This window comes from Schistocerca piceifrons, chromosome 5, assembly GCF_021461385.2.
Source record: "Schistocerca piceifrons isolate TAMUIC-IGC-003096 chromosome 5, iqSchPice1.1, whole genome shotgun sequence".
NCBI lineage: Eukaryota > Metazoa > Arthropoda > Insecta > Orthoptera > Acrididae > Schistocerca > Schistocerca piceifrons.
The window spans coordinates 626401938-626428937 of record NC_060142.1 but is presented as its reverse complement, the minus strand read 5'-3'; the positions used below and the strand labels follow the sequence as shown (position 1 = coordinate 626428937).

The 27000-nt window shown below is 40.4% G+C and overlaps 1 protein-coding gene across 1 annotated transcript in view; it reads right to left on the bottom strand.

The window, feature by feature from the left end:
* LOC124799169 (synaptic vesicle glycoprotein 2B-like) overlaps window positions 1-27000 on the bottom strand; it is a 340146-nt gene that overhangs the window by 132302 nt on the left and 180844 nt on the right. The window contains exon 4 of the mRNA XM_047262707.1: window positions 11131-11293. Within this exon, the coding sequence (XP_047118663.1) occupies window positions 11131-11293 (163 nt within the window). The remainder of the gene's footprint in view (window positions 1-11130; window positions 11294-27000) is intronic.

The following is a 27000-nucleotide window of genomic DNA, read 5'->3' as shown; positions in this document are numbered from 1 at the left end:
TCATCTGCAGAGCTAGTTGGCATATAAACTTGTACTACTGTAGTAAGTGTGGGCTTCGTATCTATCTTGGCCACAATAATGCGTTCACTATGCTGTTTGTAGTAGCTTACCCGCATTCCTATTTTCCTATTCATTATTAAACCTACTCCTGCATTACCCCTATTTGATTTTGTGTTTATAACCCTGTAGTCACCTGACCAGAAGTCTTGTTCCTCCTGCCACCGAACTTCACTAATTCCCACTCTATCTAACTTCAACCTATCCATTTCCCTTTTTAAATTTTCTAACCTACCTGCCCGATTAAGGGATCTGACATTCCACGCTCCGATCCGTAGAACGCCAGTTTTCTTTCTCCTGATAACGACATCCTCTTGAGTAGTCCCCGCCCGGAGATCCGAATGGGGGACTATTTTACCTCCGGAATATTTTACCCAAGAGGACGCCATCATCATGTAATCATACAGTAAAGCTGCATGCCCTCGGGAAAAATTACGGCTGTAGTTTCCCCTTGCTTTCAGCCGTTCGCAGTACCGGCACGGCAAGGCCGTTTCGGTTATTGTTACAAGGCCAGATCAGTCAATCATCCAGACTGTTGCCCTTGCAACTACTGAAAAGGCTGCTGCCCCTCTTCAGGAACCACACGTTTGTCTGGCCTCTCAACAGATACCCCTCCGTTGTGGTTGCACCTACGGTACGGCTATCTGTATCGCTGAGGCACGCAAGCCTCCCCACCAACGGCAAGGTCCATGGTTCATGGGGGGGCAGAAACTAGATTACCAAGAAAAATTATGAAGAAACTTTGGAACATGAATCAACAATTAGGTTGTATAAAGGAAATCACAGAGGGTTTGAAAGAGCTACAATGAATCCTGGATGATCTGAAAACAAATACAAAAAGTTTAAGGAAACTGAAAAACATAAAAAGATTTAAACTAAAAATAGAGAAACAACATACAATGAAAAGGGTATTTACAGATGAGGAATGACAAGAAAGATCAGGATGAATGAAAAAGTACTGGGCAATTTGAAAAGAAAACCTACTGGAGAAGGTGACCAGGAAATGACTGTCTGAGGTGGCCCAATGACTCTGTAAATGCAGAAGAAGAAGTTAATCACATAAAGTTATTGATCATAATGATTTTACTAAATTTTGTAGTTTTATGTAAAAACTTGTGCAAAATAAATTTAAATGACTTCTTAAGCACCTATGTAAATGTTTAAACTCTTTGCTTACAATATGCTTAGTATCTCTGGTTTCCTGCCTTGCACTTGGCAGGAAGAGATATTTTATTAGTGATTCATGTGGTTTCAGAGAGAGATATGTATTTTTGGAAGAGCTGATTTATCTTGCCTGTTTACAATGAAAAAATGAAGACAAAAATCTATGGAAACTCATACCACTTATGGGCAGAAGCTAAGGTGATAATCCAAATTAAACTTTGCAAATAATTTCCTCAAACTGATAAAGCCTATGCCAACAATAATACCTTGAAGAAGACAACAAAGCCAAAATAAAACAGCTAAGTACCAGATCATATAGTTTTTCAATGTGGGCATGACTACTTCCAATTTTGCACAAAATCACAAATATCTGTAAAATTGATACATCACTGGAAATATAATCCCTGTTGTATGAGCATGTCACACATGGGTGTGTTAATTGGGATCTGGAATGGTATGAAGAAATTACAAAACATTGAATTACATTTTTCACATAGCCTAAAGGAGAGAATTAAGATAGACATGTAAAATGCAATGAAGTGTCAAAAATTTAACGAAGAGGAAATTGAACTGGAAATCAATTGCAACCTGCAAACACAACCATGAAGGCAGCCCTGATGTGCCAAGGCATACTGAATGTCCCATGGGTCCTGCCCACCATCTGCTCAGCATACAAGGCTGACCTATGGGTTTCTCTGAGAGAGGTGGTCTAAAGTGAGCTGCATGTCTTGCCTGCATACTTTGCTCAATCTATGGATGACACTAAACTGGGAGAATTACCTACACTAGTGCCTCATGTTTAGCAACATATGTGGAACACGCACATCTTACACCCTTCAACTCATTCAACCACAAAAGTGTTTATACACAGGGACCTTGCCTCCTGCAACTTTGTCATGTTGTGAGATGAAGCTGTACGAGCAGCTCTGCAGCCCTCTTACTCTTGGGACACTCAAACACAGATCCTGACATTCAGTGTTCTAGTGTTTGGCAGACCTTCGATTGTCTCACTCACTTGACTTAAATCTGCTTGGGTGCTCCAAGATAACTGCACCTCAACACAGCTGGACACTGATAAACCAGTCAATGAGAATGATGACCAACTCGGATCATCTATACCATGATATGGCCATGTCTGACACTCTCCACAACATCTGGGGCAGTACCACAAGTAGAGCATCATCACATCATACAGTGCCACAAGAGATGGTACAGCATGCCCCGCACAAGGCATGACGGGTCACACACACCTGCATTTGGTGATGTCCACTGACCAGCACAGTTCCTCTACACCTACATCTACATTTCATAAGTAATCTCATGACGTGTGGTGTAGGGTACTTAATGTTCCCCTGATGTTCCTGCTTTTCTTTTTAATTTACAAATATTGTTCATGAAGGCCAAACGCTGATAGGGCTATGCATGGGCTTGGATTTCTCTGATTTTACAATGTTCATTTCATGTGAAAAACTGTGTGCAAGCATAAATAACATGGTACTTGACGGTTCCTGGGCCACATCGTCTACAAATTTTAACGTTAAACCTCTCAGCAATGCACAGTACCTCTCTTGCTGTGTCTGCCACAGGAAATTCACACAATGTTCTCATGCTCACTAAATGATATATATAACACAGATGATGTGACTTACCGAACGAAAGTGCTGGCAGGTCGATAGACACACAAACAAACACAAACATACACATGAAATTCAAGCTTTCGCAACAAACTGTTGCCTAATCAGGAAAGAGGGAAGGAGAGGGAAAGACGAAAGGATGTGGGTTTTAAGGGAGAGGGTAAGGAGTCATTCCAATCCCGGGAGCGGAAAGACTTACCTTAGGGGGAAAAAAAGGACGGGTATACACTCACACACACACACATATACAGACACATTACCAACAAACACTGTCTGCCTGTGTCCATTCATGTGAATGGACAGTTTGTTGCTGGTCATTCCCACATAGAAAGCTTCACAGTGTAGGCAGATCAGTTGGTAAATCACGTGGGTGCTTTCACATGTGGCTCTGCCTTTGATCGTGTACACCTTCCGGGTTACAGGATTGGAGTAGGTGGTGGTGGGAGGGTGCATTGGACAGGTTTTACGCTGGGGGCAGTTACAAGGGTAGGAGCCAGAGGGTAAGGAAGGTGGTTTGGGGATTTCATAGGGATGAACTAAGAGGTTACGAAGGTTAGGTGGACGGCGGAAAGACACTCTTGGTGGAGTGGGGAGGATTTCATGAAGGATGGATCTCATTTCAGGGCAGGATTTGAGGAAGTCGTATCCCTGCTGGAGAGCCACATTCAGAGTCTGATCCAGTCCCGGAAAGTATCCTGTCACAAGTGGGGCACTTTTGTGGTTCTTCTGTGGGAGGTTCTGAGTTTGAGGGGATGAGGAAGTGGCTAAGTGGCTCTGGTTATTTGCTTCTGTACCAGGTCGGGAGGGTAGTTGCGGGATGTGAAAGCTGTTTTCAGGTTGTTGGTGTAATGGTTCAGGGATTCCGGACTGGAGCAGATTCGTTTGCCACGAAGACCTTCCGTTTTTTCACACATCATTGATCATTTTTAGCCGCTTTCCACAGGTTTTAACTTCATTATTTCTTCATCAGACAATTGTTAGCCTCATTCTCATAATCTGTCACCACAAAACCTCTCCTTTTAATACATTTACACATAGTTTTTTCGCAATTTTCCCGAATTTCTCCACCCTTTAACGTGTTTTGGCGGCAACACAACCACCTAACCTTTATGCACATCGTTGTCTACCAACCCAAGTTCACCACAGGATCAGCACAGCCCAGCTTTAACCAACACTTTTTCGCCTTTTTTCACACCAGATCTCCAGTTGCTTTCTAGTTCACCTTTATCTCTCCCCATATATATATTTTTCTCATTTTCATTTCAGCCTCATGTTACACTTTCCACCTTCTAATACCATGTCACCCTCACAACACCCCCACAACGACCTCATTAAGTTTTATTTACATTCCATCCGCAAACATGCCTTCGCCCTAGCCAGATTACGCTCCCATATTTTATTTTCTCAGGCTTGTCTGACATTTGGCATTACCCCCAAGGGCCTCACACTTAAAGTTCCCATCTCTGGCTGCAACCCTTCTTTCCATCAGTCCCTATACCAGTTCCAAACTGAACAATCCATTGTCCTCACCCACCTAATCCTTCACATACACATCAACTCAGCCGATGAACTCACCCGCCAACTCCTATCCTTAATAAAAGTCCTCAATCTTTCCTCTCCCGCATCCATGCCAGCTGTTCAAAGCATCCTCCTACAGGCCAACCACAAATTAGAACAGCATGCCACCCTCCACCTCAAAAAATTATCCAATCTCCTGGTTTCCCACCTCCAGAAAGGCAACTCACTCACCCTTCACAAGCTTTCCAGCAAACCTCAACCTCCTCTCATTGCACACAAACCCAGTCTCTCCCACTTCCAGCTCCACTCCCTCCAAAACCTCAAAATTACAATCAATGCAATCTGGAACCACAACACCCCAATTCAGTAGTTAACCTTTCCTCCAAACCTCTCTCCCAATCCGAAACCTCTGTCCTATCCAAAGGTCTCACCTTCAGCCCCACTCCCAGATTCAACCAAACAGCCCTCGTCAAAGATTTACTGTCCTACACTCGTACTCTCTGCTGGAAATATCACTTTGCCACGAAGAAAAATGATCCAATCCTACTCCTAATGATCCAACTCCCCAAGACACTATCCAAATTGAACCCTGCCTGGAACAGTTCCGTCCTCCGTCACAGTGGGACCCACCTCCTCTTCCTCAAAATCACCCTCTCCAAACCTTCCAGGAATTTCTAACTTCCAGCCTTGCCTCTCAATCCTTCTTAAAAAACCTTAATCCTACTCCCAACATCACCACTGCTGAAGCCCAAGCTATCCGTGATCTGAAGGCTGACCGATCCATCGTCATTCTTCCGGCGGACAAGGGTTCCACGACCGTGGTACTTGATCGTCGGGTGTATGTGGCTGAGGGACTGCGTCAGCTTTCAGACAACACTACATACAAAGTTTGCCAAGGTAATCCCATTCCTGATGTCCAGGCGGAGCTTCAAGGAATCCTCAGAACCTTAGGCCCCATACAAAACCTTTCACCTGACTCCATCAACCTCCTGACCCCACCGACACCCTGCACCCCTACCTTCTACCTTCTTCCTAAAATTCACAAACCCAATCATCCCGGCTGCCCCATTGTAGCTGGTTACCAAGCCCCCACAAAACGTATCTCTGCCTACGAAGATCAACACCTTCAACCCATTACATGCAGTCTCCCATCCTTCATCAAAGACACCAACCACTTTCTCGAACGCCTGGAATCCTTACCCAATCTATTACCCCCAGAAACCATCCTTGTAACCATTGATGCCACTTCCTTATACACAAATATTCCGCACGTCCAGGGCCTCGCTGCGATGGAGCACTTCCTTTCACGCCGATCACCTGCCACCCTACCTAAAACCTCTTTCCTCATTGCCTTAGCCAGCTTCTTCCTGTCTTGGCCTTTACAAATGTCTGCTTGTGTCTGTGTATGTGCGGATGGATATGTGTGTGTGTGCGAGTGTATACCTGTCCTTTTTTCCCCCAAGGTAAGTCTTTCCGCTCCCGGGATTGGAATGACTCCTTACCCTCTCCCTTAAAACCCACTTTCCAGTGGCAGACGCTGCAAAGTGTGGACATGTTGAGTCTCAGACAGGCACAATGAAAAGACTGCTAGAAAAGGAAGCTTTTGATCAAAAGGACTTCTTCGGAATTAGAAAACATTCACGCAAATGCAACTCACTTACACATGATCACTGTCTCTACCTGCCGAGGTCACTCACCCAGAATCCAAGTCAGGTGAGGCTCACCGGATGGTAAGTGTCCCCTAAATTGGGGTTCTGGGTGACTTTTCCAAACTCTCCCCCTATTCATGAGCCTCACCAATCCTTTTCCTTCACCTCTCTTACTTCCCTTCAAGCCTTCTGCCAGAAGAAGGAGCCACTGGCTCCAAAAGGTAGCAAACTGTAACACGTTTTATATGTGTGTTCTCCTCTCCTCGCTTGATGAATAGATTCTTTATCTACCCGGCTATTTATATACTTATATGTTCAGTAAACTAGATAAAAAGCAGTAGCGTCATATTCCAGTGAGGAATTTGAAACTTTTAGCACACAGCAGAGGCATATAGAGGAACTATCACTCAAGTTTAAAAGACTAGCTGATCATGCATGGGATAGATAGCTAGCCAGAAGAACAGTTAATAATGGGAGGGACTCTCTATCGTATACAGTCACTGTAAAGAAACTCCTGAAGAAACAGAGATTACTACATAATAGGTGTAAAACAAAGCTTAGAAATATGAATAGCAGGATGGTGAATGTAATGCTTTGGGGTGTCAAGAGAGCAAAACATGAATCATTCAATGACTACTGCTGCAGAATATTGTCAAATGATCTTTCACAAAACCAAAAGAAATTCTGGTCATATGTAAGGGCTGTTAGCGGCATCAAAGTTAGTGTCCAGTCACTCACAGATATGACAGGCACTGAAATTGAGGGTGGCAAAGCAAAAGCTGAAATTCTTTACTCCATTTTCAAATGTTGTTTTACAAAGGAAAACCCAAGAAAATTGCTCAAATTTAATCCTCGTACCACTGAAAAGCTGAGCGAAATAAATTTTATTGTCAGTGTTGCTGAGAAACAGCTGGTATCATTACAATTGAACAAAGCCCCAAGGCCTAATGGAATCCCTATCAGATTCTATACTGAATTTGTGGCTGAGTTAGCCCCTCTTCTAACCATAATCTATCATAGAATCCATGAGCAAAAAACTATGCTTCAGTCAGAGCTGTTCTATGTACTAGCTCATATTTGTGGTTCTAAATTAACACAAACTATGGCACATTATGCACAATTAAACGGGAAAATATGGAGATTACAGCCAACATTGAAAGCAGCAGTTACATCACATAATAAAAGTTAGTGGAGTGGCATCATTCCTACAATTCTGCTAGGACTGTGTTGCTGAGTGAGAGAAGAAAGTTACTGAATAGCTGCTGGGATACTGTACACCACGACTCTATTACAGCATTTTGATTTCATTGCAAGGTTGGAAAACAAACAAAAGGTAGATCTACAATTGTTCACTTCTAAGTTATGCCAATATATGGATAAACTATGCTATCCAAAACGTTCCCACAAGATGAAGAAAACACCACTCGTCACTAAAAATATGCATAATATGACTCACTTGTCTGTGAGAAACAAAAAAGTTAAAGCCAAACTAGTGCCTCCCTATGAAGGTCGCTATGACATCATGGAATGAAATCAAAATATTTCACTGTAAAAATTAAAGATGTGGCAACTAACATCTCAACTGACCAACTGAAATTTGCCTACATCATTGAGAACTGATATACCAGTGATCAACAAGAGAGCCTACAGACCATTACACCTGTGAATGAATTACCTGCACCACAAACAGTGTTGGTTGAGTTGTGAAACTCCCTGAAAAGAACAAGAGAGGGAGAGAGGATGTAGGGTTATGTTTATGTTCATAACCTACAGTTCTGTACATATTTCTTCTTTGTGTTGACTTTATTTTTCTTTGAAAACAATGAGCATTTGAAATGTGTTGTGTAAAAGGAGGTCTAGGTTTCAGTTGTTCAGTTTGGAGTGTGCAATCTTCATCTTTGTAAAAAATGGAACTTTTCAAATAAAATTTTGAATATAAAATACTGTGTAATTTTACAAGGCCAACAGCTCGAACAGGATAAATAGCATGTAGAGCTCGTCAAAACAGTCTTTGTAGAGTGCCTTCAATACCAAAATATTTTGATTTCCCTAGTACATTTTTGTAATTTACAAAATCAAAGGCCTCAATAAGGTTGCACAAAAAGCTAACACATTAATTTTTCATGGTTATTTCTAACAGAACTGAGTTTGTGAGATCATTTGCTGCTTTTTCAGTAGATAATCCTTTATAGAGCCAAAGCTCAGCAGTTGTTTAAACGTTGCAATTAGAAAAGTTGTTCAGTATTCTGTTATAAAATACCTTCCAAAAATGTTTTGAGAGAACATGGAGGAGATGTCAACTTATAACTATAGGTCACATGCTTAAAACCATTTTTATTTACCACTTTTAGTCTTCCAGGAAAAACATCCTGACTTGCTGATTGATTACAAAGTAACTGAAATAATATTCTATCAAGTCAATATAAGATTTCAGTACTTTTCTTAAAATACCCTCATGGCCAGAAAATGTTCTTCTTTTCAGTGTTCTAAGGATTTTTTGTGGTCTTTTTAATGGCTGAGTTGGCAAAAGTTATGCCAGTTCGTGTAGTATACAATGCGTAAAGGGTGATTATAATTAAAGTTAAACTTTCAAACTGCTGTAGAAATAACACCACTGATCAGAATGACATCAAATTGCAACAAAATATTATTGGAGAAGGGGTAAAACGTATGGCAGGAGAAAAACAAATAGTTACAAAATGTGGCAATAGATGGTGCAATAAGCATCATAATTTAACAGTGGTCAACTACAAATGATAAATGAATAATACAACAAGGCGTAAGGTGCACATTTGAAGTTAAATAAACTGTAGTACTCAGTGTGCATGGGTGTACAGATGTGATACTTTTAATTACGTAAGTCCATCCACCATGGCAAGGTCATATCACATCGGATGGGAAAAATTGGTTTTTAATTGTCCTGAGGCCAAAAACCACATAAAAAGCATCAATCAAAATCAAATTGGATTATTAATTTCCATGTGACTGGTGCAAAACATGTTCAATATTCTGTCCACTGTTTTCTGCAAGAAGTTGAAATCGAGAAGCAGCATGGTTCAAATGGCTCTGAGCACTATGGGACTTAACATCTGAGGTCATCAGTCCCTTAGAACTTAGAACTACTTGAACCTAACTAACCTAAGGACATCACTCACATCCATACCCGAGGCAGGATGAGAAGAAGCATGTTCCACAACTAATCCAAGTTTTTACAGGGCCACATCCAGAATGTGTTGTGCAATGCATGCCTTCAATGCAGCTAATTTTGCAATCAGAACACTGAACACAACATCTTTTAGATAGCCCCACAGCCACAAGTCACATGGATTAAGTTCAGGTGATTGGAATGGCCAGGCTGTAGGGAAATGGTCTCTGATAATTCTATCATTTCCAAAATGGCACTTCAGCAGCTGCTTAACTGGATTTGCAATGTGTGGAGGTGTGCCATCTTGCATAAAAATGATCCCATCCACACGTCCATGCTGTTGGAGAGTTGGAACTCTGTGGTTCCACAAAAGACACTCATAGCGCTTACCAATGACGGTACAGGTAACAGGACCGGAAGCACCTGTCTCTTCAAAAAAATAGGGCCCTGTGATAAATGATAGCATAAACCTGCACCATGCAGTGACCTTTCCAGGATGAAGTGGTACTGGTTGATTTGTGCGTGGATTTTCCGTTGCCCATATTCGACAATTCAGTGTACTGTCCACAAATCTTCAATGGCCAATAATTGTCCACTTCCATGTGAGCAAGAAATTCTAAAGCAAAAGTCTCTCTTGCTGGCAGGTCAACAGGAAGCAACCCATGCACATGGGCAATTTTGAAAGGGTAGCAAAGAAGGATGTTTCGTAGGATATTACGCACTGTGCTCATGGGTATGTCCAATGTTCGAGCAATTCTTCATGCACTACACATTTGCACACCACCACTCATCTCCCTTTGCATTGCTGTGGCCACTGTTTCCACTGATGTCACATCAATTTGTTTCCTCCCTCTACCAGGTTGCACACCAAAAAAATCTGTCTTTTGTAAGTTCCGAATCATTTTCTCCAGATCCATAGCAGTCATTGGACCAATGCCTTTTCTCAAACCCTTCAGTGTCTGGAACTTCTGCACATTTGCACACCACCACTCGTCTCACCCTGCATTGCTGTGGCCACTGTTTCCACTGATGTCAAATCAATTTGTTTCCTCCCTCTACCAGGTTGCACACCAAAAGAATCTGTCTTTTCTAAGTTCCAAATCATTTTGTCCAGATTCATAGCAGTCATTGGACCAATGCGTTGTCTCAAACCCTTCAGTGTCTGGAACTTCTGCAGAGCGATGTGTGCACATCATCATTCTTGTAATACAACTTTACAAGCAGAGCGTGATCCTGCATGAAGACAGTCATAGCGAATGTCACAGATGTGAAAGGAGGAAAAACCATGTACCCGGCATGTTTATACCAACTTCAATGGGTCGTGCGCATGACAGGTGTTTTCATTTTCATATTCTGACACATACAGTGCCATCCATTGATCAATTTTCAACCTATTGTTTTTCTTCTGCCATATTTTTTCCCCCCTCTCTGATAATATTCCGTTGCAATTTGCCATCATTCTGACCAGTGGAAGTTTAACTTTAATTATAATCGCCCTGTATATCTAATGGATCTGCTTGCAATGGCCCAGTTTTTGTCCTTGTATCTTCAACTACTTTAGGAAGATTTCATTGCATTATTTGCCAATGATATGCATCTAACATCATCTGTCTTCCAGGTACTGTCATCCTTTTCTACTGCCAATTTTGGCATCATATTCATGAGGGTATAGATTTGGGTATTTTCTATGTGTGTGTGACACACACACACACACACACACACACACACACACACACACACACACACAGAGAGAGAGAGAGAGAGAGAGAGAGAGAGAGAGAGAGAGAGAGAGAGAGAGAGAGTACATAACAAGAAGAAGACTAACAGGCTTCTCTCAAGACTGTGACAAGAGAGTTCTACTGCTAGCTGGTTAATACTTTCTTCTATCCTGCTTGCACTTATAGATAAAAGGATCTATTACATCTGTGCGTCATATCACATAGCTACAAGTAGATCTACTTACACTGCACCACTCAAGAATTTTATGGCAACCAAAAAAGCAAAGCTCTGGGTGAAACTGCCAATAAAATTCAAAGCTCCATCCAGAAAATAAGCAATGACCAGCAGTTTTCTTCTTCCAAGCATGTCTGACAAGAAGCCCCACAGAAATGACGTGGCCACCATTCCTATGAGAGTGAAATATAAAAAGTATTTAATAGTGGAATTATTATAATTATTAACTCATTAAAATTTAATGAAGATTTCATGCTTCTGTGACAATATACACTTTGAATTTAATTTTATCTTTCATTACACCCAGTTTAAGTCTTTTCCTGAAACACTGCCATATATCAGGCCAGCAATTTAAGACCTCTCAGTAACCTGTCCCAATCGCTTTCTCTTTTACCTGGAAAGAAAACATCCCCAAAGGACTTCTGCAGTGTAGAACAATTATTTTATGGGAATGGTGTAACTTCTTGCTTGTCATCCATTCCTCCACATTCAACTTATTTTTAACACCAGTATCAGCCTACAACTGCTTTATACATGTTACCTAATCTCTCTATTTAGCTCCAGCTTTCCAATGAGTTCCATTCACTTGTCTTTACCACAGAAGCAACACTGTTGCATTGCCCAAAATTTTTCTGGACAAATCTTACTGCCTTTCTTTGTATGTCTTCCAGGTCTGTAATCAAATTTGGTGGCATGTGTCCCATACAAAACTGCAGCAATTCAGATGATGCCCTAGCAAGAAATAGCATCTTTCTTGGCTCAGTTTCTTTGAACAGCCCTTCAAGACTTTCATCACTTGGAAGGGGAATTTGTTTGCTTGCAAAAGACCCCTCTCTTGCTATTAAATGTTAAATCTATAAAAACCTTACAGTTAGCTCACACAAAAAGTATCTCTCCCTCTAACTTATACCCAAATGTTGTCTTGGATTTTCTGGAGCAGAAACTGACCACAGCACACTGACACTAATTCAGTTGTAACAAGGTTATCCTGATGAGCCTTATAGCCCCACAACTAGTGGTGAGTAATACCGCTTTCTGTCTTGATGACAGCAGCAACACATTATGGCAACTGCTGAAGGTACAGCTTACCTGTAATAAGCCATACACAAATAAATCCATACCCCTGGTTGGAGAGGAGGTTTCTGTATCATTTACTGATGTGAGAGAACATCAGATGAAACAGGGGCCCCTTTTGTTCTGTGCAAGCATTCCCACACAAGAATACCTCCTTGATCCACTTGAATGGTGTCTTACTGCCAAGGAGGGTGCAACACTTTAATGTCCACCACACTTGTGCACTGCTAACAACATAAAACTCGTCTACTCAGGTGACCTTTCTTCATGCTTTGAGTATGCAATGGGGATGTTTCTGTGGCCATGCTAAATTTAAATATGTGCCCTGTAATGTGTGGGGCACATGTGCAGAGAAATTGCTTCTCTGTGTGTAGCAAGGAGATCATTCTTGATAGTATGGTTGCTCACTAATCAGTACAAACTTTTTTCTCCCATCTACTAGTTCCAGAGGCTAGGACAGTTTTTTGTACAGACAGCCATAACTTAAAAGCAATCAAATGGGAGATATATCTATGAAGAAACCTGATGACATTGGGTATCTAAAGAGGGAGAGCAGTTTTTCAATAATTGCTGAAACAACAGCTTGGATGATTGACTGAGCTGGCGTTATAATATTAGCTAAAACAGCCTTGTTATGGTGGTATTACAAAACAAGGAGAAGATAAAGCTGTTATATTTCTTGAGAAAATACAGCTCTGCTGAATGGTTTAACAATGATGGCATCCCTTTTGGTAAAACATTCTGGAATTGAAGTGGTCCTCTCTCTATCAGACCTTTGGACCAGAATAACTATGGAGGATGTTAGCATCAGGAAAAACAAATCTGACATGCTGTGGCTGGAAGTGTGGATTGTTGGATTCTTTAATTGGATACATAGAACAGCAAACTTAAAAAGAACAATGAATAGGTAGAATTTATATATAATGAGAAGTAGTATGGTGGTTGGAAGAACAGGATTTCTGGTCAGGAAAATACATGGTTATTAACAAAACTCATACAGGAGTATTGTAGGACTAGGTCTAACATGCATAAGAAAATAAGAATAACATAACATCGTAGTTAAAATGGACACAATGCCAACACTCACCACAGTAGTACAACTTTATCTGCCTACTAAATCCACAGATGATGATTTTCAAGGTGCAAAACACTTCCAGGATCAGATCTGGCAAGTAATCAAAATTTATTGTTTATGCACTATATATTAAAAATGAAGATATTGCAGAAAGGCAGAAAGTAAAGAGGCAAGAATGGGATCAACTGAAAGACTCTCTGGCTGCTCAGAGTTTCAGAGACAGCATTATCGAAAAAAAGTGACTGAAACAGGGCAAAAGAATACAACTGAAGACAAATCAGTAGCTTTGAGAGATGAAATAGTGAAGACTAAAAAAAAACCAAGGCTCAGTAGAAATCCTTGTATAAGGCACAAGAAATTGAATTTCAGGAAGCAAAATCTTTGATTGCTCACGACAGATGGGCTCCACATGTCCTGGGGTCTGGGTGACATGCACTTTCTTTTTAACCTTCCCCAGCATATACCTCTCTCCTCCTTGAGGAAGAAACTAATTGTTCAAAAAGCTAGGATAGTGTAGCACACTTTTATATCTATCAGCAGTACTAAATATCTTTCATAAAGTAAGCAGTGATCAGCAATTCTGTTTCATAATTTCATAGCTTTTGTGAGTGAATTTTACTTTTGAGATATTGAATTTAACTGGCAAAAGGAGAAAACATGAAATGCAACAAATGAAGCAATCATAACGGACTTGGTTGATTGCCAGAGTGGACTGTGGGGAGTGGAGAAAGCAAGTCCAGCCCCCATATGAATTGCCATGGGGTGAGGAACCATGCAGGAGAAACAAGCCATGCCTGGCTCCTGCAGTGCAGGCACCTTAACCTGTGCTTCAGTATTCTATAAAAGCAAAGTTGTACACAGAGGTAAAAATCATTTAAACTCTCTATGCAGCTATTTGTATGTACTATAAATGTTCATTGCACATTTCTTACATCTTCAGAAATGCCATTTTTAACTATTTTTGATGGTTTGAAAATGGGTCTCTGCCCAAAACTAGTCATCGAGTGAATAAAAAGTAAAAATTTGCAGCTTTGGACTGTTTTTCATTTTACTGGTTAATAGAAGTTGCTGACCCAAGCTACTCCAGCATATTGGAAGTTTTTAAACTTAAATTCTTGTCATAACTGAAACAGAATTTGCCTTATGTATTGACAGGTATAATAAGTCCTGTCAACAGTGCAGTCATTAGACACAGATTTAATAAAGATTGTAACTGCAACAACTTTATACATATATCACAATGAAAGGAAACAACACAAAATAGAATGAAGTACAGCACAGTAATACTGCACACGAGAATGACTACCTCACGTAGTACTGTGAGTTAGGTAATGTTGGCTGCAGCCAAAAGCACATGATTACCAGTCAAAGCCTTTAAACTTCCACCAATCGAGGAACTGATCAGTGAACTTACAGTTAACACATTGTACACATGTTTAAAAAATGAGATGGTCAGAAAGTGCACAATGGTAAAGCAAGAAAGGGTAGAGGAAAATGCAAGGTTGCTGAAGCATGCATGACTGTGAGAAAAATAGAAGTCGTTTAACGGAAAATTAAATAAATCTTTGGGAAAAAGAGAAGCAGCTGTATGAACATCAGAGAGCTCAGACAGCAAACCAGTAATAAGGAAAGAAAGAAAGACAGAAAGGTGGAAGAACATATAGAAGGGCTATACAAAGGAATCAAATTTAAATATAATATTATGAAATGGAGAGAGGAAGTCAATGAAAAAGAGATGGGAGATATGACATTGTGAGAAGCACTGAAAATCTTAAGTTGAAACAAGACCCCTGAGTAGATGCCATTCGTTCAGAAATATTGAGATCCTTTGGAAGAAGATACCATCACAGAACTATTCCATCTGGCATACTAGATATATGAGACATGTGAAACATCCTCAGGACCCCAAGAATGATGTAATAATTCATATTCCAAAGAAGGCAAGTGCTGACAGATGTGAAAATTACCACACCATCAGTTTAATAAGTCATGCCTGCAAAATAATGTCACAGGTTATTTACAGACTAATGGAAAGACTGTTAGACTGCTTACATTGTAATTCTGTCAGAGATAATAAAAGACCTGGAAGATAAGCTGAATGGAATGGAGAGTGTCTTAAAAAATGAATATCAACAAAAGGAAAAGAGAGTATTGGAATGTAGTTGAAACAAATCTGGTGATACTGAGGGAATTACCTTAGGAAAAGATGTACTAGAAGTAGTAGAAGAGTTTTGCTGTTTGAGCAGCAAAATAATTAACAACAGGCAACAGCCGAAGTAGAGAGACTGGCAATAGTAAGAAAAGTGATTCTGAAAAAGAGGGATTTTTCTACAAAACTGAATCTAAATTTATGCATTAATATTTTATGGTATGTTGAGAGTGTAGCTTTCTATGGAAGTGAAATGTGGGCGATACATAGCTCAGACAAGAAGAGAATAGAAGCTTTTTTGTGAATTGTGTTTTATTCATCTCATGACTTACATTTACAATCCATTTGGTTTGCGTACAGGAGACATGTCAAAATTTTATAATACAGGTACAATGATTTTTACATTAATAAATAACAGCACTACAATAAATAATAACACTATAAGGATATTTCTTGGAATAAGTAACACACTGTATACAGCTCAAATTTTCAGTTTGTCCTGCATGAATTCATCCACTGAGTAATAACATTTCAGTATCAGTACCTCATATAGTTTTCTTTTAAGTGAACCTAAATTCATCTAAATCAACTTGTTCCCATTCAATTTATTACAAATTTTCATTCCCATGTATTGAGGTCCCTGGGCATACGGTAGGTGGGGAGCATAAAATTTTCTTTGTTTCTAGTATCTTGTGAATGGACAAAATGGTTTCCCTCAAATAATTCATGTCTGGTGTACAAAAATATAATAATCTCATATATGTATAAGGATGGCAGAGTTAATATTTTAAGTTTTCTATACAATATCGGCATGGCTTCCATTAAGATAAAAACAGAGGAACAGCAGTAATGTGCTACACTGAACAAATAATCAAAATCTAAACAGCAAAATAAATTTAGTATCAGATGCAAAATAGTGGAAATAGGAGCACCACATGGCAGAAATCTAGGCCCCATATTATTTCTTGTCTGTATAAATGACACTCACAGTACCAGATGGTGCAAGCAATGTCGTGCTGTTTGCTGACGATACTAGTGTGAAGATAAGTGCACCAAAGCAATTGCAGTATACAATTACTGATCAAGTCCTGAAGTATGTCCACTTTTGGTTCAATGCAAACAGATTGGAATTAAATGTTATTAAACTAAATTACAATATTACTAGAAGGAAAGTTGCCACCCACCATATAGCGGAGATACTGAGTCGCAGATAGGCACAACAAAAAGATTCTTACATTCTATCCTGGATGTTCCATTGTTTAAACTAAATTACATGCAGTTTGGGAAAATTGGTAATAATGTAAAGCTAGATCTGGTTTTGGGTGGCAATGAGATAGACAGATTAACATCTACAAAACTGGTGTAGACTCATGTTGATGAAAACTTAAATTTTATCGATCATGTAATAAAACTTGCACAGAAACTCAGTTAGGCCTGATCTGCTCTTAGAATCATTGCAAATGTTCGTATTCCAGAGGACACCACGAGACATGCAAAAACGTGTTTTATATCAGGACCCACCTTGCAGATTTTCAGACAGATATTGACTTTCATAGCTACAATATCAAAAATACCACAGCACTCCATTCTCAGCAAACAAAAAGAACCAACACACAGAGGCATGTAAGCCATATTGATATGAAACAGACTGTCAGTGTACATCAGAAATTTAAAACAGAATTTTAAAAATATCTACTTGAACGTTTTTTACTCAGTAAGTGTCTATGTTTTCCAATAACATTTTCCTAAAAATTTTTATATTAAGGCAAAGCTGAATATAACATCTTTTGCCCTTAAATTTTTTCATTATGCAATCTTAGACAACAAAAATTATATGCCATGAAGGAGTTATGCAAACTGGTCACAATGCCCTTTGTGGCAAGCCAACCAGGGCTTATATTGCAGCAAGCTTTCCAAAGAAAATGCAGAACTGTAAACTTTAGTGGCCAGTGGATGAGAATGTGATGCTGCAGAGCAATTTCACCATGCAGCTGGCAAGGATGGCAAACAGGGAACATGTCAATACGAGGGCATAAAGTCTTTGCAAATTTCATTCCATGTCCTCAGTTGGACAGTAACTTTGCCTCACCGACAGATGAGTCACAACATACACAGATGTCAGCATTTGAGAGATGACATTTAGTAGGTTTCAAAGAAGCTGGTTAGAGCAATCGGAGAATCACTCAACATTTGAACAGGAGTGGTGCCACTATTCAACAATGTTGGCAGAAATGGGTGAATCAGGGCTGAATACATTGACAAGAAGGAAGCAATTAACCTAATGAGACAACTGAAAGCGAGAACTAAGCAGTCATCAGATACGCACTCAGAGCTCCAGACTCATCATTATCAGTGATCTGATGTGCAATTGGTGTTTCAGAGATCACAAGGACCACTTATAGGTGACTCACAGAAAGAGGAATGAGCTCACAGTACCCCTTGCGCTGACTACCATTGAACTTTGTACCCTGAGAAGCCCACTTGTAGTGGTGTCAGCCACATTTGGCCTGGAATCTCACAGACTGGAGTAGAAGTGTCTTCACTAATGAGTCCCACTTCAAACTCAGCCCCAATGACCAGAGATGGTCCAGGGACTCCCTGCACAACAGTGGAAACTGACTGTTGCCTGCCATATGGCCTGACAACCAGGAGTGATGCCTGTGGTGCCATTTCATTTTATAGCAGGACCTCTTTGGTTGTCATCTGCAGCACCCCTACAGCATTGCTGTATATGGATGATATTCTACACCATTTTGTTGCCATTTGTGGCAAGCCAGCCTGGGCTTATATTTCAGCAAGACGCCCATTCTCACATTGAGAGAGTTTCTATTGCTTGTCTTCATGCTTGCAAAACCCTACCTTGACCAGCATGGCCACCAGATCTCTCTTCACATAAGAACATTTGGAGCATTATGAGCAGGGCCCTCCAACTATCTCGGGATTTTGATAGTCTGATATGCCAACTGAACAAAATTTGACATGATATGATTCAGGAGACATCTAACAATCTAACACTCTATCAATCAGTATCAAGCCAAATAAATACTCTCATAAGGGCCATAGGTGGACCAACATGTTATTGATTAGCTCAGATTGTGAAGCTTTCTCTTGAATAAATCATCCACAATTTTTATGAAACTATAATCATTTGTTTATCTGTACATGTAGACTACGTCTACGGATTTCCTTCCCATTCGGGTAATTCATTTGTCGTTCGTCTTTTTTTCCCTTAGAGTATATTTTCATATTTAAATATCCAATAAACAGCTGTTGTCTAATGTAAAATCTGTACTGATTCATTGTAGTGTACACACGGACTTGCGTTTTAGATAGGTCAAAAGTAAAGGCCTATGAAAAACAGACTATGAGTTTATAATAACACACTTCGACATATTATTACATATTATATGACTTTGCAATATTTTGTTTGCACTATTTTATGTATATGTTTGTATGTCTAGTTTCCTAGAAATGATTTCCCGTACATATACAGGTACATTTGAGTAACATCTATACAATATTTGTTGTCTACAGATCGATAAATAAAATTAATATGGTGCTAGGGCAGAACGCTGAAGATTAGATGGGTAGATTGGATAACTGATAAAGAGATGCTGAAGTGAACTGGGAAGAAAAGAAATTTATGGCATAGCTTGACTAAAAGAAGGGATTAGATGATAGGACACATACTGAGACATCAAGGGAACATCAAATTTTGGGAAGTGAAGGTGAGAGGAGGGTGAAGTGTGGACTGTGGCCAACACACTTTCAAATGGATGTAAGGTTCAGAAGCTATGCAGTCATGACTAGTCTTGCACAAGGTATCCTAACATGGAGAGCTGTGTAAAATTAGTCTTCAGACTGAAAACAATGACAACAAAATCCAGAAGAAATAATTTTAGTCTATATTTAAAACTAACTTTGCAACCCGTCAATCATTTTATGTTTTTATAACATGAAAAGAATCAATTACTGACAATATAACATAAATGGATAGATAAAAGATCTACTTACCAAGCAGCAGCAGGAGAACACATACACATAGAAAGGTATAAGTTTTATGAGCTTTTGGAGCCAGTGGCTCCTTCTTCTGGCAGAAGAGTTGAAGAGAAAGGAAGAGGGGTAAAGGAACAGGATTGGAGATGTTTGGGAAGAGGAGCGCAGTTCAGGAAACCTGAATCAGGGTAGACTTACTGTCTCGTAAGTCTCCTCTGACCCAGGGTTCTGGGTGACTTTTCTGAACTCTATCCCTTTTCCTAAACCTCTCGAATCCTTTTCCTTCACCCCTCTTCCTTCCCCTTCAACTCTTCTGCCAGAAGAAGGAGCCACTGCCTCCAAAAGCTTATAAAAGTTAAACTTTTGTGTGTGTGTGTGTGTGTGCTTTCTCCTGCTACTGCTTGATGAGTAGATCTTTTTTTTCCATTATTTTATGTGTTTAGACAAATGATTGAATATTCTTGTGGTTATTTACTGAACTCTTTTCTGAGCCACAGATAGCTTTAATGATGAGTAATACATCTTTTTAACTATACTACTCTTCTGAAACTGTAATAGAGTATTTATCATAAATTTGTTAGCAAATTTATAGTGTGTGAAGGAGTGGCTAAAATTCCTAACCCTCAGAAGAGGCATCTACAAGATGACTGCAAGATAGCATTACATATTACTCACAGTGCATGCTTTTGCGTAATAACTATTTTACAATGCTGGACAATAGATAGCTTTTCTTAGAGCCAGCTATGGTATCCTGTATCTAGATTTTATAAAAGTTACTTGGTTTGACATAAGTTAAATGGACTAAAATTTCAGTCTTATCATATGCTCACCATTTATGCATCTTAACAAATGAAACCCCTCTCACTGGGACTTAATATTACTGGACAGGTATTTAGGGTCCTTAAATCGGAAGTCCTCATCACTAATCCATATGTTAGCACAGTAATAATTAATCATGCAGAGCACATGAATGTGATTTCTGTATGTTTTTCTGTCTAATGTTAGATTGTAATCCTCAACTTCATATGTAACATTTGACAGTCTGTGTAGGAATTAATACGTATTGAAGTAGTGCCTCTGTTGTTGTTGTTGTTGTTGTGGTCTTCAGTCCTGAGACTGGTTTGATGCAGCTCTCCATGCTACTCTATCCTGTGCAAGCTTCTTCATCTCCCAGTACCTACTGCAACCTACATCCTTCTGAATCTGCTTAGTGTATTCATCTTTTGGTCTCCCTCTACGATTTTTACCCTCCACGCTGCCCTCCAATGCTAAATTGGTGATCCCTTGATGCCTCAGAACATGTCCTACCAACTGATCCCTTCTTCTGGTCAAGTTGTGCCACAAACTTCTCTTCTCCCCAATCCTATTCAATACTTCCTCATTAGTTATGTGATCTACCCATCTAATCTTCAGCATTCTTCTGTAGCACCACATTTCGAAAGCTTCTATTCTCTTCTTGTCCAAACTATTTATCGTCCATGTTTCAGTTCCATACATGGCTACACTCCATACAAATACTTTCAGAAATGACTTCCTGACACTTAAATCTATACTCGATGTTAACAAATTTCTCTTCTTCAGAAACGCTTTCCTTGCCATTGCCAGTCTACATTTTATATCCTCTCTACTTCGACCATCAGCAGTTATTTTGCTCCTTGTTTCGACTCAGGTCTTTCAGTGCTCTGTCAAACTCTTCATGCAGTATCGTATCTCCCATTTCATCTTCATCTACATCCTCTTCCATTTCCATAATATTGTCCTCAAGTACATCACCCTTGTATAGACTCTCTATATACTCCTTCCACCTTTCTGCTTTCCCTTCTTTGCTTAGAACTGGGTTTCCATCTGAGCTCTTGATGTTCATACAAGTGGTTCTCTTATCTCCAAAGGTCTCTTTAATTTTCCTGTAGGCAATATCTATCTTACCCCTTGTGAGATAAGCCTCTACATCCTTACATTTGTCCTCTAACCATCCCTGCTTAGCCATTTTGCACTTCCTGTCGATCTCATTTTTGATATGTTTGTATTCCTTTTTGCCTGCTTCATTTACTGCATTTTTATATTTTCTCCTTTCATCAATTAAATTCAATATTTCTTCTGTTACCCAAGGATTTCTACTAGCCCTCGTCTTTTTACCTACTTGATCCTCTGCTGCCTTCACTACTTCATCCCTCAAAGCTACCCATTCTTCCTCTACTGTATTTCTTTCCCCCATTCCTGTCAATTGCTCCCTTATGCTCTCCCTGAAACTCTGTACAACCTCTGGTTCTTTCAGTTTATCCAGGTCCCATCTCTTTAAATTCCCACCTTTTTGCAGTTTCTTCAGTTTTAATCTACGGGTCATAACCAATAGATTGTGGTCAGAGTCCACATCTGCAGCTGGAAATGTCTTACAGTTTAAAACCTGGTTCCTAAATCTCTGTCTTACCATTATATAATCTATCTGATACCTTTTAGTATCTCCAGGGTTCTTCCATGTACACAACCTTCTTTCATGATTCTTAAACCAAGTGTTAGCTATGATTAAGTTGTGCTCTGCGCAAAATTCTACCAGGCGGCTTCCTTTTTCTTTTCTTAGCCCCAATCCATATTCACCTACTATGTTTCCTTCTCTCCCTTTTCCTACTCTCGAATTCCAGTCACCCATGACTATTAAATTTTTGTCACCCTTCACTATCTGAATAATTTCTTTTATTTCATCATACATTTCTTCAATTTCTTCGTCAACTGCAGAGCTAGTTGGCATATAAACTTGTACTACTGTAGTAGGTGTGGGCTTCGTACCTATCTTGGCCACAATAATGCGTTCACTATGCTGTTTGTAGTAGCTTACCCGCATTCCTATTTTCCTATTCATTATTAAACCTACTCCTGCATTATCCCTATTTGATTTTGTGTTTATAACCCTGTAGTCACCTGACCAGAAGTCTAGTTCCTCCTGCCACCGAACTTCACTAATTCCCACTCTATCTAACTTTAACCTATCCATTTCCCTTTTTAAATTTTCTAACCTACCTGCCTGATTAAGTGATCTGACATTCCACGCTCCGATCCGTAGAACGCCAGTTTTCTTTCTCCTGATAACGGCATCCTCTTGAGTAGTCCCCGCCTGGAGATCCGAATGGGGGACTATTTTACCTCCGGAATATTTTACCCAAGAGGACACCATCATCATTTAATCATACAGTAAAACTGCATGACCTCGGGAAAAATTACGGCTGTAGTTTCCCCTTGCTTTTAGCCATTCGCAGTACCTGCACAGCAAGGCCGTTTTGGTTATTGTTACAAGGCCAGATCAGTCAATCATCCAGACTGTTGCCCTTGCAACTACTGAAAAGGCTGCTGCCCCTCTTCAGGAACCACATGTTTGTTTGGCCTCTCAACAGATACCCCTCCGTTGTGGTTGCACCGACGGTACGGCTATCTGTATCGCTGAGGCACGCAAGCCTCCCCACCAACGGCAAGGTCCATGGTTCATGGGGGCATGGTTCATGGGGGGAGGAGTGCCTCTGTAGCTTTATTGATATTCCAACTTTCTGTACAACAGAACAATCATACTATCCCTCTCAAACTGTAACTTACAGAACAATATTTGATACTGTACCTCTTCATTCTTATGATGGGCATCAGAGCACTACAAGCAGCCCAGCAGTCTTGCTCCATCAGTTCTGGTATCAATCCCTTTCATGTAAACATCCAAATTATGATCAGATTTACACCAGAACAATGTATCCATCGACATTTTGACCTTGTGACCAGGAAGTGGAAGAGTGGTACGAAATCTGTGGTGTCTTGTTTTACTGTGTTGTAGCAAAATGTCACAAAGGAAAAATTATATTACAGTCTCTTTGTGTTGTGTTAGCATATTTGAAAACATATCTTGTTCATGAATCCTAGTTTGTGGGTAGTTGTCACCTGTCAATGTGGGTAGTTGTGACCTGGCAATCTGCAGGCAATACTGTAATATGAAATTACCTTGTATTACTGTAGGATTTCAGTGAACAGATATTATGACAAATGGGCGACTTTTCTGCTGAATTATGTCTTCCATAAGGAACTTGGTAAAGTCTAGAGCTTTGGCAGTCAGTATAGTCTTGGTGATAGTTTAATGGCTGAGGTGATCAGTGCACACTGTTATCCATTTATTTTCTTTCAGCCTATTGGAAGACAGAAGTGATACCAGATATCCCAAGATTAACTGAAGCACATGTTTATTCCATCACTGACAATCCATCCAGTAGTATACATAACAGTTGTCATATAAGTAGAGACCTGCCCAATGATATCCACCTCAAACTTTTTCAAGGATCGTTACAAATCCTAGTTGACTAAAGGTTGGAGTGTCATGAGAATATTTTAGTAAGGCTAGCCACACATGAGCTTGGATGATGAGCAGCCATGTATGTCCCTTGGTCCATGGTACCTTTTATACTCCATTATATCTTTTGACTATGGGATAGAACATTTATTTGTCTATTGAGTGGCTAATGATGGACAGCCAGCATTGCATATTGGAAACGGCCAGCAATAATCATAGTTAAGACATCATGAAAGCAGTAACAAAGGATGAACTGCCACAAGTCTATCTGGTGGATGCAATGGGTGAATAATTAGAATGTTGAGAGATACTGTTAGTCTACAAAAACAGGAAATAGTCAGAAAATGGTTGTAACAAAAATAGTCAACAAATGAGAAATTTAAAAAAAAGAAAAACTTGCAGCGGGAGTTGTAGTGGAGGGCCAAGCATGTGAAATTCATATTTTTCAAAAAATGCTCTGAATCAACCAGTACTACAATGCCAACTGCTGAAACATTTCAGTCCAGTCACCAACCACATAGCAGAGTGCCATAGGTTGCTGCTCTGCCAATGAGCCTGAAACTTGACCACAGCACATCATGCCTGCAGCAGCCCTTGCAGTATCTGGTGGTGCCACATTTGCCAGATACAGCACTGCTATCGCTGCCACTAGTTCATCTCCACATGCCTCATGGCATTATCACAATTTCTTGGTATTCTTCTTCTGGATGGCTTTACAGGACACCACCCAGCTGCTCGTCAGTCAGTCAGCATTAGGAGCCAGTAGCTGACAGTGCAAGCAGTACCACAGTCAGAGTTCCATTAATCAGTGCGCAGTGCACATCAGTCAGAGCCTACAGCCTCGCATAACGTGTACGGACCACTGAGGATTTGCGAATGCCTCAACTACGGATTACACCCAACACAGACATTTCCTGTCTATGTCAGTGCTACCATATTTAGAAGAGACAGTGTACTTTATCACACGGTGCAGCTAGTACATTTGAAAAAGTCACTGTGTTTTGTGTCCACCCTTATCAGGTCTGGACAATCTTTTAGTTGTATTACTTCAAAAGCTATTTTCTGTTATTCTTGTTTAAGGTATGAGTTCTTTTGGGTACCTGGTCACATCTATTCATTGTATTGTACACTTCCCACATTGGCAACAACATGAAAGCTTGTTTTCTGTAGGTTTTTTGTTCAGCACTGGCAATGAAGTAAAAACCTGTTTTTTACAGTGTTCTCATTCAGCAGTGGTAATTAGGTAAAAGCTTGTTCTATGTAATGCTCTTGTTTCGATGGTGACAACAAAGGTAAGCTTTTAACGATGACCGTTTTGATTGCGGTATTTTGTTCAGTGTGACTCTGTGCTCAACCAGGTAGCCTTCCTTTCAGTGTATTTGTGTTCTCCACAAAGTATTTTTCATGGTTTTGCTCCACATTCGGTCATAAACCACTCATTGTTGGCTGTTTACTTTAGATTACTTGCATTTGTGTGTTCCATCCTTATGATATGTGGCATTTTAGCTAGTTGGTTTCACTATCTGTTGCTTCTGTGTAACAAGTCGTCTTTGCATCTTTCATACTTTCAAATTCTTTATTAACACAGTTTTATGTGAGAGACATTGCTTTGTGTGCATTACTTGTTCTCCACTATTTGTTCTTAGATCAGAGTACTCCGTTCTTCATTTGTGTGGGCACAGTTCTTGCTGCATCACATTTCATGATTATACACCTTGTTATTCCTGATTTTGTCTTGTTTCTGTCTAGTGGTAAAGCATTTTATTTCTGTTGTTGCAGTGTTTTGCTGAGTTTGGTGCTTGTCCTGTAAACAGTGCCCTTTCTGCTCCTATTGCTTTACTGTAAGTATTGGGAACTCTTTCATGTAAGTGACAACTTGGCACTGTACGTACATTTTTTGCATTTTAGTGGGCTATGTGGACAAGGACTGCCAAGTGTTTATGTTTGCTATTCCCTTTGTGTATTTGTTTGTGGTGAAAAAAAGTTGAGTGAGGCAGTTCTTGTGCAACTGCTGATTCCATTTATTTTTTTGGAGGTACCTGCCTGTGGCAAAACAATGTCACAAGAAGTTGTTCGTGATTGGTAGCTGCTGATAGTCTGGGATTAGTTGAGTTAGCCATTGTGCATTTTGGGGACAGATAGACTGTGTATCGATCTTCAGTCAAGCAATCTTGGCCATTACTTGAGTAAGTGTTGTGCAGGAAGAACCCTGTCGGATCAGTTAACTGGTACCATTTGCTCATCTGTCATGGGTGATCCAATGCCAAAACTGTCAATGAGTCAGCTTGTGCAATTATGGGGGCAGGTGGGGTGGGGGGAGGGGGGATGGCATTACAGCAGTTATTCCATATCTTTACTCAAGTCCAATGTGCGTCAGAAGTGCCACTTCAAGTGCGGGTCATGTCGTCATAGTTTGGCTCTTGCAGTGTGCCTCTGAGATTCTCTTCCCAGCATCTTGCTCATCCCAGTGCTGCCTTGGCCATGGCGTAGACAACATGGTTTCTGCCTCCCCCATCTTGGATTCATGTTCCGCCTTTCTTGTGCAACTGACACACTTCCTCCAGATCTCTGCAATCCCCACTGGTTGTTTTCTGGCATCCTCTGGGAGCTCAGCCTCCTGCACTACCTCCAGCTCCTCCACAGGCCCCCGTATCTCCATGGGCCCATCATGTCCACAGGCCCCAGCACCTCTACAGGCTCTGACACTTCCACAGTTCCCAGCACCTCCTCATGCTCCAGCACCTCTCGAGGTTCCAGCACCTACTCAGGTTCCAGCATCACCAACACCCTCACCATCAGCCCCAGTGTCTCTTCAGATTCCAGTGCCCTGACACCCTTAGCATCAGCCCCAGTGCCTCTTTGGGTCTCAGTGCACAGTGCAATGCTCCTCCTCCCATCAGCCACCCTCCCCCTTCACTCTGCCTGCCGCCAGCCCCAGCATCTCTTCAGATTCTAGCCACTGTCAGCCTCACTGCCAGTCCTCACACTGTCAGCCCACTCAACACTTTCCTCCATTAGACTCTCTCTTGTGCATCCTGTGCCCTCAACTCCTGTCCCCTTAATGACTTCCCCCTTTCAGTTCAGTCCAATGGTGCCATCATTTGATCTTCTGTCAAATTGCTGTCCTCACCTTGGTTCCTCTGGACATGTTGCCCTCTGTTCAGCCAGTCTGTCTCCTTTTTTCTGATGTTCAAATCATGCCCTCAGAGTTCTGTTTCCTCTCCAGGGTTCTTTCCCTTTGGAGTGTGGGTCATACATGCCACATGTG